The sequence below is a fragment of the Astatotilapia calliptera genome, chromosome 17 (genome assembly GCF_900246225.1).
Source record: "Astatotilapia calliptera chromosome 17, fAstCal1.2, whole genome shotgun sequence".
Lineage (NCBI taxonomy): Eukaryota > Metazoa > Chordata > Actinopteri > Cichliformes > Cichlidae > Astatotilapia > Astatotilapia calliptera.
In genome coordinates, this window is record NC_039318.1 from 33,255,489 (window position 1) to 33,269,102 (window position 13,614).

A 13,614-nucleotide genomic window follows, 5' to 3' on the forward strand; every position below is an offset into this window, starting at 1 on the left:
GCCAGGAAAATATGCACTTTATCCTCTCCCCTCCTCTCCGTCCAGTCTGTAAGACAGACCTATAAAGCCTAGCCCGAGTGCTGGTGAAGATCTTTTGTTTTCACAGCACTTTTAAGTACAAGTGTTTGCCCTTGTTTGCACTCCTGCATGCATTCACCACACAGAAAATTGTCCCGATTAATCAGTATCTTTATTTTCTGCTTGCCCACACTGAAAACTAATCTATAAACCTCTTTTGTTAAACAGTTACAGCAGTTCTCTGTAACTCTGCAGATGCAACACCAACTGCTGCGCATTCTGGCACCGGTTATGTAGCTGAGTGACATTGTTCCTTCATGTCACCACATGAGGGCGTGTTGTCGGAGGGTACAACCACAACACAGCTGGAAGCTTGAAGAGTCGGAGACACTGCAAATCTGAAGCATTTCAGCAAACACCAACCAGCTGAGAGAAACTGGAACTCCAAGAGTTGTCTCTTTGGGAGTGCAAGTAATGGTTATTAAAGCCATTTGTTTGGTGATACCCACAGACAGTCGCTAAAAAGCTATTCCAAAAAAATAAATAAATAAAAAAATAAGAATAAAAATATATATGTATATACACTGCCAAAAACCCAGAAGATTATTATTTTTAAAACACTGAAACCAATTTTGGGTAATTCAAATATGCAGTTATTCACTGGCATTGTTGTTTTTCAGAGTTGAGAATATTACTGGTTGAGTTTTGGATGTGCTGGACTTAACTGTAACCCTGCAGTGGTCACGGGTCCGAGCACAACGGGGGGATGAGGACAAAAAGGAATAACGAGAAACACATTTAACTATTGACTGCCACAAAAAAACAAAAAAAACAAACAAAAAACCTTAAAAAATATATTTTAAAAAACGCGAGAAAGAGAGCAGAGTGGGAGAGGCGTGGACGTGGGTAGGAGGTGTGTAGGGGGTGGGACACAGAAGGATGCAGGGTATGCAGCCTCATCCCGGGGGCTGGTGCACCGGGAAAAAAAAGGCCACCGTCTCTCTCCCCTCCAAATACTTTAACAGTCTCACTTTTGGAGACGCATCCGGACATCCGGAATCCCATCTGCCTCCCCCCTCCCTACCCTCTCTCCTCTCTCTCTCTCTCGCCTTTAACACCTAGCCCGCTTTCAGTCCAGGTGGCAGAGCGCACATCGGCCGAGGGATGCAGACTCTCATCTCCAACAACACACGGATAGCGGAGCTGGGAACAGCCGCCGACAGCCACGGCTCCGTTAGCTAAAGAAGACGAACAGCTCTGCATTTGCGTGGACTCTAAAAAAAGGATACATTTGTTCTCAATTCTTCTTCTCCCTTTTTTTCTTAAACCCAAGCGAGCAAATCAAGCTGTGTTCAATGCGCAACCATGCTCATCATCTCATCTCGCAGTGCGCTGCTGTCCGTCTACTACCCACAGATCTTCCTCATCCTCACCAGCGGTAGCTACCTGTAGGTTTCTTCTGAATGAACACATGTAATTTCTCCAGCAGGTAGTAGTGCCTTGTGCGCAAATTAGCCAATTACGCACAGGGAAATTGGACTAACAGAGAGCGAAGTTTTGTTTTTAGTGCAGGTGTTTATTTATTACAGCTGATTTTTTTTTTTAATTATAATGATTATTATTTTTAGCTCAGCATTTGACTTTGCAAAATGAAGAAATCCGACTCGTGCTTGCATCTCGTTCTGGTGTGGCAGAGATTTTATTTTAGAAAGTGAGGTAAAATGAAATTTGGACTATCCAGTCCCTCAATATACGGGAAACATGGGGAGGAAATGCGTGATTTGTGACGTACAGTTAATTTCATTTTATCCTATCATAGACTGCCAAGGAACAAGAGCTGTGGATTTTTCCTTTAACATATGGCCACGTGTGTCATTTTCCGTCTCATATTGAGTCATAAAGATTGAATGAATTCGCTTGAGTGTATGCATGTAGCCAATATTTAATCGGCAAGATTTGTGCACGTCCTAGTGTGTGCGCCGCTGATGAGATGACCTGCCCTCGTGGATTTACACATTACACCAGAACCACTTTGTCATAGAAGCACCTCGTCAGACAAGGGCCATAATTGGAAAGCAGCATATGGAAAAGCCTCATTTTTGGATTACTCCACGCTTTGCCCACAGGCCCAGGCCTATGTAATGAGCTCTTTTCTTACAACATTAAAAGACCCAGACCCTCACAGAGAGAATGATTGCTGCACCATACATGCCTCTCATTCATATTAAGGGCAGGTTCTGAAGCCTTAAAGTAGCTGTGCTGGTTCATGTTTTATATAATATAGAGAAAGAGAGGTGGACAGAAATGTCTGAATTTGAAAACCAGTTTTTCTAATTAAATACGGCACTTTCTTATGTCTATATAAGAGTCCATTAAATCAAACATGATAAGACTTATGTTTTTATTTAGTTATCTTGACAAATGTACCCATTTCTCCTCTTGACAATAACATCTTGATACCCAAGCAAGGTTTAAGTTGGGGGAAGAATTCAAATCTTTCTGATTTCACTCAGATTTCAGTTCCATAATTTCTATTGTTCTCTCTCACTAAGCCCCATTACTCTCTGCCTAGGGCGTTGTCTTCTGTGGTAGCTCTGGGTGCCAACATCATCTGCAACAAGATACCTGGACTGGCCCCACGTCAGAGAGCCCTCTGTCAGAGTCGCCCCGATGCCATCATCGTCATTGGTGAAGGTGCCCAGCTGGGCATCAACGAGTGTCAGTACCAGTTCCGCTACGGCCGGTGGAACTGCTCAGCCCTGGGAGAGAGGACCGTGTTTGGACAAGAGCTGAGAGTAGGTCAGTCTGGTTGAAAGTCAGCTTCTACAAGAAGTATTAACAGTTTTTCTCTGCATAGACACATAGACTGTATGCAAAAGATGGAGGCAGCCACTGCATGGTTACCTAAAGATTGTAGATAAGTTTTTGTTCTGCTTGCACCATGTTGGATTTTTTGAGCCAGAGGTGACTACATAAAGACAAGCAAGTCAATAAATAAGTTATCAGCTAATGGTAGCATACTTGGTTAGCAAGCTACAGCCACAAAATATACTGCTATACGAACCTGCAAAATCTGTGCTAACTAACATATGCTAGAATTTAAATTTCTAATACTGAAGCAAAAAATATTTCATGAGATAGACATCACAGCTGGCCAAAATAGTTTGTCAGTTAATCCCAAGATAACCAGAATCAGAATCCTTTAATAATGCCTAAGGAAATTATGTATACACCATTAGTGCAAACATACCAAGAATCTCAGCTCAGTAACTTAGCAGAGGTGTGTCAATGCTCATTTCAATCAAAGAGGCCGTGTCCCAAATTTTAAGTCTTAAAAAGATCCAAACAGGTGAGTTAGGAAATATTCTGCTTTCCGACAGTTGTTATGAAGAGGAAAATTGGCTTTAGAGACTTAATCCGTGTTTCGTATCATGCTCTAAACATTGTTAATTTCATCTTTAATGCTGGTTATTTCAAAACCGAGTCAGTATGGACTGATGTATGCGTTCTAGTCAAAAACTTGGGAGTGACATCACTCCAGAGTTAGCACATTCCAGAAAAAGACAGGAAAAACAGCATTTGTTTTGGTTCTTAGCAAGGTAGAGCCATGCAGGTATTACTAGCAACACTGCATAATGCATATATTTTTTTGTGTTACAAAACACATTCATGGATAGAGCCTGAGTGCTCTGAAAATGCTTATTTAGTGAGTCAAAAATACAGAATAGTGGTAGTACAGATGAGAAGTTTACCGTTTTTCTACTGTTTATGTTTATTGCTGCCATCTCAGGGTATGTTGGTCTGCTCCGACTTTTCTGAATGGTAAATCCAAGTTGAGGGGGTTTTCCACAAAAAATTTCCAAATCACAATTTCCGACTTATTCACCATGAGTATCTTTTGGAGTCAGCCCCTAGTGGCCTTTAGAGGAACAGCAGTGTTTTACACTTCCAGTTCTACCATGGAGGTTGCTGCTTGTAGATTGTAGAATATGTGAAAAGTAGGCTGAGACTGAACGGCTTCAAGGACGAGACAGGGGTGTTTGAGATACTGACATAGTATCAAGTACAGATTGACAATATTTAATATAATATGACCTATTGAGAGTAAAAAGGTGACAGAAGAAAGTTTATTGGCTAACATTTTACAACAGTCTGATTAAATTAAATAAGGTCCAACAGGTGGAAATGATAGATGTGATAACAGGTGGACTGTTCAAACCAAGCCCAGCCAAGATTTCCCATCACTGAAAGTTGAACATCAGTGCGTAGACGAAGCCATTCTTCTTGCCACAAGAATCTCTTCTCATTCTTCTAGTGTTGCCTTTGAACGTCCTGTCACTATTGTCAGCGCTGAGAGGAAAAAGTTGGAGCACTGATGAAGGCATTTCTGTTTGGAGCTCCACACACGAGAGAACAATGAATGAACAAACTCCAACTCTAACGGCTTTGCTAGTATTCCCAAAGGGGATTTAAGCGACTCTGCTTGCCATGCATCGTGGTTGATGGGGCAAAGACTTTCTCTGTGAAGCCTCGCTTTAGGTCCATCTCTGAAAGCGATGCATAAACACAGACACGAACACACCTCCCCGCTTTTAGTCCTCATTCTTCCCAGTTTTATTCCTCACAGGAGCGTGTTTGCTCCTAATGTGAACCTCTCATGTAAATCACATTGTAGTTGGAGCTGTTTTGTTGCGGTCTCGCTGTGGGTTTGGATGCACGTTTAATCTAGCATCTCTGGGAGCAATCACTTTCTTCAACATGGGAGACGGGCAGACGAGACGTCTGGATCGCTTTATTTCTTTTGTCAGAGGAAATGTCTCTTTTCTTTTGTGGTGTGTGAACAAGACTCAGAGAGACGCTCTAGACCTTACTTTGATCCTCGCGCCCTTTCCATGAGGAACAATTAAAAGACTTTATTTTAATAAGAAGTAAACTAGTTAGCAGGCTGCAACAAATATGTGAGCTTTCTAGATATTTTGGGGCGAGGGGGGGTTGTAAAATAATTTCTTGTAAAATCACACACATCTGTCACCTGATTCTTACCCATTTTCTTTAGTCTTAAAGACAGAAATGTGAGCTAGGGTCTTAGCCCCCTCTCATGTGGCCAATGTGCCATCCACCACTTTATTTGATTGACCTGCTGAGCCTGTGAACTCATTAAATGTTGAGAAAGACCAGCGAAATTCATGCAAAACCACTAATTGAAGTCAGCTCCAGCAGCTGGATGGCAACAATGGAACCCTGCATGCACTGCTGTACAATCAAAACAAATCACAGTGCGAAGAGATGGCTGTTTGGCTATTGAATGCGCCTGATGCCTGGAGAAAGACTCAACCATACAATATATCCGAATGGGTCGCAGATTCAGCCTGATGAGAGACGACTAAAGAGTTTGTTTTGAGTTATGGAACGAGCGAACCGCAGGCCTGATGGTTTGCGAGAGCGAGTTTGTCAGGTTGGAGGCGCGCCATTAGAATCGCCTCCACCAGAGACGCCATGGATTAATACTCTGGGGCTGCTCAGAAGAACGGAGGCCCGGCATTATCCTGATTGGTGAGCGGGGATATCCTGTTACCAGCTTCTGTGCCAATAAATCCATCCCCTTTCTGCCCCCCTCCCCCACCCCATAAATATCAACGTGTTTATTCTGAAGTTCAATTGGTGACACGCAAAAAGCTTGGAAATGGGCACATCTCAGTCGAGCCTGGCCACAGATTATTTCAACATGCAACACACAGCGGTATCATTTGCTGGAATGATGCGGACCGCCTAAGACAGAGACAGAATGACACTTGAGCTGCGTGAGAAATCCCATTGATGAAAAACATTAAGCAAAGTAACTGCGAGTGCTGATCTTTAAAGAAAAAAGAAGCTCCTCCAGTCAGCCAGTAGATGTCACTTGTGTTTTCTTCACCATGGTGATCACTGCTTCAACAGTTACCGACTAACTGTGCAGATCAGCGATGGAGCATGAAACAAGGCTTACGGAGAAAAGATGGAGTTATGAAACTGTGCCTTTACTCTTAGGCTCATTATTTTGCCTCTTACAGTAAATTTACGGAAGGCATTAACAAATACTGTTATACACCACTGCTCTCTTTCATATTTAATCATGTCCTTAAAGCAGTGAATATTTTTTTTCTCTAAAGCCAAAGAGCAGCAACCCAGCTTTGCACATCAATACATTTTGAGGGCTTTTGCCTTTTCCGGAAAGCTGGAAACGAGGGACTAGAGAACTTGTCGTGAAATGCAACAAATGTTTGGCTGCTGGGGTAACCCCATAAAATTGAAAGGCCTTTTGTCTGCCCACACAGAAGTGTTTTCTTTTATTTTTGCCTTGCGTGTTATTTGACGTCAAGTCAAATCAAATCATTAAAAAAACAGAAGAAGGACACTACAAAGCATGCACGGTGACCAAGCTTTACTTGGACGGACCTTAGGACAGACTTCACAGCTAAAAGAGAATAAAATAATAATAAAAAGGAAAAGTTAAAACAAGACAAGCAATGCATATGCAAATGCCAAATATTCAGCCTAGTTTAAAAGCCAAAAACATAAAATGTGTTTTCAAATGATTTTTTTTTTTTTCAAAAAAGAACGCTAGTTTTGGAGAGGTCCTGATTTAACTCTTTACCCCTTGAAAGCCTAATAGGAGGAATCCTTGAAGCTTTAAGGTGTCCCGAGAAAATAGATCTTCAGCGGTTTGGTGACCTCATGGTAATTCTACCATAGGTCTGCATAACCTCTAATTGAGCAGAGGGCTAATTAGCTAAAAGGAGTGACTTGGTAGTTTCAAGGAATCAGTACATCAGAAGTGACTTTCAATGGGTCAAGACAAAAGCCTTTAAGCTTACAAACATGGGCCACAGTCCAGAAATGCTGAATGCTATATTGTCTTTAAGCCCAACTTTTTCCTGATAGCAACACTTTTTGCTAAGAGCATTTGAAGAGATGTCAGAAAGACAGAGAATAATGTCTTTCTGACATCTTGTCAGGTTGCTGCCTTGATAAAAATGAATATAGTATTGAAGGGTTCTCTGTTAAATCTTTCAATGCTCAGTTCAATTCAGTTTTTCAAGTAGAAATGTTAAAAATCCCTTCAGATGTGTCCTCATGAGCTGAAAGGTATGTTCCACTACATTAAGATCAGGTGACTGATTTGACCATTCTCTTTGCCTGGAGAAACTCTTGGGTTGCTTTTGCAGTATACCATAACAATGCCTCCACCATGTTTGATAGATAGTGTGGTACGCTTCGATCATGAGCTGTTCCTTTCCTTCTGCATACTTTTCTCCTCCCATCATTCTGGTACAAATTCATCTTGGTTTCATTTGTCCAGTGATTTCTTTCCCAGAACTCTGCAGGTTTCTTTTGATGTTTTTTGGGAAAGTCTAATCTGGTCTTCCTAACCAATCTGCACCTTAGTGTAAACACTCTGATTCTTAGATTTTTGCATCTCTTGACTGTAGACTTTGACAACAGCAACAGGTCCACCTGTTCTTGACTTTGTTGTGAAGTTGTGAAGAGGTTTTTCTTGACCATGTAAACATATATTTCAGTTTTCTTCTGTGTTGGTTTTGGTGTTGCTGAACTGGCCAGTGCATATATTCTGTTTAAGAGTGAACCAGGTTGTTGATTTGGCCACTCCTAAAGTTTCTGCTGTCTCTCTGATAGGTCTGGTTTTTCAGACTAATGATGGCCTCCTTCACGCCCATCAGCATCTCTATGAACCTAATATTGGAATAACAATGGATTCGGTATATTAACATGATTCTATTTCTTCAGGCAGCAGGGAAGCAGCGTTCACTTATGCCATCACGGCTGCTGGAGTTGCCCATGCAGTAACCGCAGCGTGTAGCCAAGGCAATCTGAGCCAGTGTGGTTGTGACCAGGACAAGCAGGGCTACAATGACCAGGAGGAGGGCTGGAAATGGGGAGGCTGCTCAGCTGATGTCAAATACGGCGTGGAGTTTTCGCGGCGTTTCATGGACGCCCGCGAGATCAAGAAAAACGCCCGGAGGCTGATGAACCTGCACAACAATGAGGCCGGGCGAAAGGTAACACATGATCACAAAACTCTATCTGACCAGTTGTAAACTAAACAATAAAGCAAATAATAATTAAACGATGTGTGACATAAAACGTGAGCGTTGGTAAGGACGACTCCTAAATAGAGCTGTGCCACAGGCCTACAGCCCATTCAATGAATTACTAAGCATTAAGTCAGAGTTGAGGATATTATCCCCCGCCTCCTTTCTCAGCGGCAGCACCAAAGACCACACTTCTGCGCCACCACAAATACTGAACCGACTGGAGGGACTTCCAAAAATGCGATAACCACGAGGGGAAAGACAGAGTTTCTCTTAAGACCAGAGCTGTAGACAAACAAGTTACAACATGATGTAATTATGAGCTTTAAGTCATCTCACATTGAAAATGCATCGAAAACAAAATACAGCTCGGTCACCAAGGCAAACAGTCACCTGTCAATTTTGTCATCTGAAAATATTTGTATGGCAATATAATATAAATCTGGCTCAAACCACAATGTAACTCTATACATGCATGGTTGCACAACGGCTCTGGTCAGTTTTCTCGGGCTGACATGCTATTCTGTGGTCTCAGCAAAGGTAAAGTTAATTAGAGACTACAGTTCGGGGGTATGAGTTATTTTCCCCAGGTTTTGACATAAAGTTGGCCTATATGTTGCTGTGCTGAAAGTTGAAGTGCCCACAGAAAACCCAGCTCACCAGAACAGACAGACTTGAAGGCTGAGCGAATGCTATTAAGCATTTTAAGCAATGGACCTGCAAATTTAAAATGACCATTTGCAACATACAGAAGTGTGTACACCCCCGCGCAACGTCAATTAAATGTCGAATTATTCAAAATGATGAACTTGTACTAGCTGCTTACTTTTAAGTTGAATGGTCAAGTGTTTGTTCTCATGTGAAATTAAAAACAGGCCGATTCTATTCAAAATACAGGAAACCAGAGCAGCAACTTTTAATAACAGATTCGATCCGTTTTGGCATGAAGAATATCGGTGTCACACAGATTTCTGATGAGATGCTGTGCCGTTCTTCAGAGACATTTCTTTCAGCTGTTGGTGTTCTGCTGGATTCCAATCAGGCAATACACTTGGCCTGGTCATAGTTTTGAGTTTTCCTTCCTTTAGAAACTTTTGTGTGCTTTGGATGATTATCATGCTGGAATATTCGTCTTCTGCCAGTCATTTTGTCAGCCGGTATTTTGGGATTTCCACGGGTAGCCATGGCCCATCTATAAATGTCATCTCTTCAACCTCCTTTGCATTCATTCAGCCCCGTATCACCTTGGAGCTTCACTGCTGGTGTGGGGGTCCCGGACGAGTTTGCGCCAAACACATTGGAACCTATCTAAGGCAAATAAATGTATCTGGCTTCATCTGACCAAAGAATGCTCTCCTAAAACCAATTTTTGTGTGGAAGAGCAAGCAGGACCTTTTTTGGAAGTCATCCTTAGAGTGTGCACCGTCCTTTCGCACTGTCTCAGATGTCACACAAACTCTGACTTTCACTGATAAGATAAACAGAGGTTCAAAAGTTACCTCTCAGATTTTAACTAGTCTACAGACTATGGTCTGTGGTGACATTTCAGGAGGTTAGTGGCACTATGGCTGGCTCTGTTACTCTTGATTAGTGCTGCAGCTGTGTTTTGACTGCTTTTGAGTCGGTTACTGATCTTTCTCCATGTTTTTCCAACCTATTTTTCAATTCCTTTGGCAATTCTACTCTATAAGAAGCCATAAAGCAGCCAAGCAGACAGACAGCCCATAGCTTCAACATTAAAAGGGCTGTGGGGGATCAACACTGCTAAAAAAAAAAGAATTAAGGGAACACTTCATTATCATAGTATAACACAAAAATCAGTTAAAGTTTCAGTTATGAAGCATGAACCACTTTGAATGAATTTATCTGCTTTGATTAAAATCAAAGTGATAACATGTGGAGACGATCCTCGAAAAGGGAATGGTTTTGCAGGTGATGCCCACAGACCATTGCTGTCTCCTTATCCTCATCCCTGTATACAGTATGATGTTGCAGGCAGCGTAACGTTTGCCACACCAGTTCCATACTCTTCTGCATCTGTCACATGTGCTCAGTGTGACAGTGTTTGCTCAGAAAAACATGCATAAATAGCTTTCATGTTCATGTTATAGGGCTCTAGCAGTGAACTTCCTGCACCTCTTCATACAAAGGAGCAGATACCAGACCTGCTAGTGCGTTGATGTTCTTACACAACCGTGTCCAGCTCTCCTCGCGTAACGGTCCATCTCCTGGTATCTCCTCCACATTGTTGAGAGTGTGCTGGGAAATACAGCAACCCTTCTTGGATGGATCAACCCTGAATGGGTTAGGATTTACGTACCAGCACCCCCAAGCACCACCGAGGACACTAGCAGTAGCTAAAACTGAAGAAAATTCAGTCAGGTGGGATGAGGAGAGAGGAATGGTCTGTGGCCAGCACCTACAAAACCATTCCCTTTGTGGCGACTGTCTTGTTGGCTCTCCAGTGCACCTGTTGTCACTTTCATTGGCACTAAAGCAGATTAAATCAGAATGGTTTTTGCTTTCTAAATGGGCAAGTTTATATCCATGAAGTTTAACTGACTTTGATGACCAAATGTTCCCTTAACTTATTTTGAGTGGGGGATGTTCCGGCAGTTAGGCCAACTGGAAGTCAAGGATTTACTCAGTTTGTTAAGATAAGATAAGATAAGATAAGATAACCTTTATTAGTCCCACACTTGTTCTCATGATAATGAGATTTCTTGTGTGTAAGCAATCTCAGGTGTAATTCATTTTTATTGCATTGAGTTTCTATTGTAAGACCTGTGTTTTCAAAATACTCTTTCTTAAGTTCTTTGCCAAGTTTTATTGTTAATTGTTACTTATCCTACTGATTAGGCTTTTAACCACCATGATTAATGTGTACCAACCTAAGATCTACTCTCTGTGCGCTCAGATCCTGGAGGAGAGAATGAAGCTAGAGTGCAAGTGTCATGGTGTATCTGGTTCCTGTACTACTAAGACCTGTTGGATCACCCTGCCAAATTTCAGAGAGATCGGTAACCTGCTGAAGGAACGCTACAGCGATGCAGTTCAAGTAGAGCCAGTTCGAGCCACGCGGCTTCGCCAACCCTCCTTCCTGCGTCTCAAACAGGCTCGAGGCTACCAAAAGCCCACAGACACAGACCTGGTGTACCTGGAGCGCTCTCCCAACTATTGCGAAGAGGACAGGGCCACAGGAAGCACAGGGACAAGAGGAAGACTGTGCAACGGCACCTCGAGCCTCGCAGACGGCTGTAACGTGATGTGTTGTGGTCGGGGTCACAACACACACCACTACACGCGAGTCTGGCAGTGCAACTGCAAGTTCCACTGGTGCTGTTTCGTCAAGTGCAACACATGCAGTGAGAAATCAGAGGTTTTTACTTGCAAGTGAGGAAACAATGAGGCAGGGTACCGAGAAAGGAAGGGAAAAGGGACAAGGGTACGAAGGGAAGGGAATATGAGAAGCTGGAATTGGAAGTGAAGAATTTTGGAGGTATTTATTACATTTTGCACATTCTGACATCCCATCTGGAATGGAAAACAAAGTGGAATTTGATTGGGAGCAACAGACATAAATATTTAAGACACGTAACTGCTTGCATGCTAGAGTAAAAGTGACATGACAGTGAAAGGATTTTTAAGATAATATCAGTGACGTATCCTACAGATGTTCCACAGAAGAAGAGAAAGGCGACTGTTGGATCTTGGAAAACGTCTGGAACACGCTAACTGGAAATACTATGAAGTAAGATTGCAGCGGAATGCGTTCAGCTCTACACTGTACTCAGTTTGAACACTGAAAATGAATTATTTATGTCAAAATATTTTTCACACTTAGAGGATGGTTAGCAAATTCACGTGCTCTGGCATTTTTTTTCCTCTCTCTAATTCATGCGGGCCACAATGGTTTTGTCATATGGAAGCTCAATTACAGCAACTAAACAGCAAAAATGATCTTTTTCCATTTTTTCCTCCCATAAAGGGCAACTTACTAGTGCTTTATTCTCTTTTTTTGCACTCACGTGGTTATGTTTTCTTTTTTTATGTCATGAGACATTGGTTACTTTGGGGAGCTGTTGGGTCATGGACATACACTCACCGCCGATGCTTTCCTATGCCAAGAACCAAAGAGGCAGAAAAATACACATGAAGTACTTTTAAACACCGTACTTGTCAGTTTGAACGGCACCTCGTCTTGACTGTGTTCACTGTTTTGTTTTTGGAAGGCTCTTGACTTCTGTGAAAACCATGTAAGCCTCATTGGAACTCTATAGAGGTGCAATCAGGTTCAGATACATCCAGCATTCCCATGAACGGCAGAGACGTGGAATTCCACATTCATGGTCTGTGCTTACACAAGGCCTTCCAGCGCGGTTTAGGCCTGCCTGGGTGGATGGCATGTACCCCAACCACACGGAAGAGGGTATGTGAGGATCAAAGGCCTCAAAGCTATTTTTGGACAGAACCCTTAATGTATTCAGAAATGTTTATTTAGGCTTTATATAACTTACAAAACATTTTGAAGAGTATATTTTTATATGAGGAACGTGGCACTTTATGTCATTTAAGGTGGAAAGAAAGTCACTATTTAGGAGTGCTTTCTGACATCATTGTATACAGATTGAAAAGCTTTAAGTTATTTGGAATTTTTGTTTTTCTTCAAGGTTCCTAAACTGTAAATATTCTACATGTTTTATCAAAAGTTGACCAGATCGTCTATCTTCACATGATCCTTCATAACTCAGAGTGGGCTCTAATAGTTAGTTGTCAAATCAAAGTAATGCAAAGGCAAGTGGAAACCACTATTAAAGTGGACCTATTGTGCTTTTCCTTGTTTTCTATCACATATATAATGCTACAATGGTGGGTGCTCATATTAAACATGGAAAGGTTTTCAATTAATGAAGCCTGAAATCCTGCTTCAGACTGCACTAAACACTTCGACTCTGTGTAGTATTCACTGAGAGGGGGCATCCTAATATGGTCATCTAAGGGACAAATCTTGTATTTGTAAATGGCATTGTAAATTGGCATCCAATCAGAAGAAAGTTGACTTAATGAGAGGGTTTTATTAAAGGAAATGGATGAATACAAGATAAATGATGATTATTTTGAACTGTGAATCACTCAAAGCTACTCTAGAGTCCAAGTATTATAATATGCAGCTGGAAAACAAGCATAATAGGTCCCCTATAAAAAAATAAAAATAAAAAGGTACATGGAAGGTGCTTATAGACAGTACATGGGTAGTGTAAAACAAAGTGCAAGTATTTTGTATTTGTCTTGATGGTGCTTTTGGTTAACAGTTTCCTAAAAGCATAGCTATAACTTAAAGAAATTTAACTAAATCTGTATTTTATTTGTTTTGTTGCAAAATTAGAGTCTGCAACACAAACATTGACAGTTGTATTTCATTCTTTTTTTTACCAATAAAATTTCTAAGGCACCTCTAGCTTTTTTGTTTTGTGTCACAAAAGGCCAACAATATTTCAATAAAAAC

At 41.6% G+C, this 13,614-nt stretch overlaps 1 protein-coding gene across 2 annotated transcripts; it reads left to right on the forward strand.

The window, feature by feature from the left end:
* The first annotated feature begins 956 nt into the window (after positions 1-956).
* LOC113008893 (protein Wnt-7b-like) lies at positions 957-13,570 on the forward strand. 2 transcript variants are annotated; one of them, XM_026146784.1, is made up of 4 exons: positions 957-1,466; positions 2,591-2,817; positions 7,804-8,075; positions 11,026-13,570. In XM_026146784.1, the coding sequence occupies exons 1-4, from the start codon at positions 1,384-1,386 to the stop codon at positions 11,503-11,505; spliced, it is 1,062 nt and encodes a 353-aa protein (XP_026002569.1). In that variant the 5' UTR covers positions 957-1,383; the 3' UTR covers positions 11,506-13,570. The 2 variants fall into 2 exon arrangements, with proteins under 2 accessions (XP_026002569.1, XP_026002570.1); XM_026146785.1 differs by having other exon boundaries at positions 957-1,456.
* Positions 13,571-13,614: the final 44 nt, after the last annotated feature.

Excerpts from the sequence above, each read along its gene's own strand:
- LOC113008893 (XM_026146784.1), top strand. The coding sequence starts at position 1,384 with ATGCTCATCATCTCATCTCGCAGTGCGCTGCTGTCCGTCTACTACCCA. Across the intron at positions 1,467-2,590 it reads CTCACCAGCGGTAGCTACCT|GGCGTTGTCTTCTGTGGTAG; the intron begins GTAGGTTTCTTC and ends CTCTCTGCCTAG. Across the intron at positions 8,076-11,025 it reads ACAATGAGGCCGGGCGAAAG|ATCCTGGAGGAGAGAATGAA; the intron begins GTAACACATGAT and ends CTGTGCGCTCAG.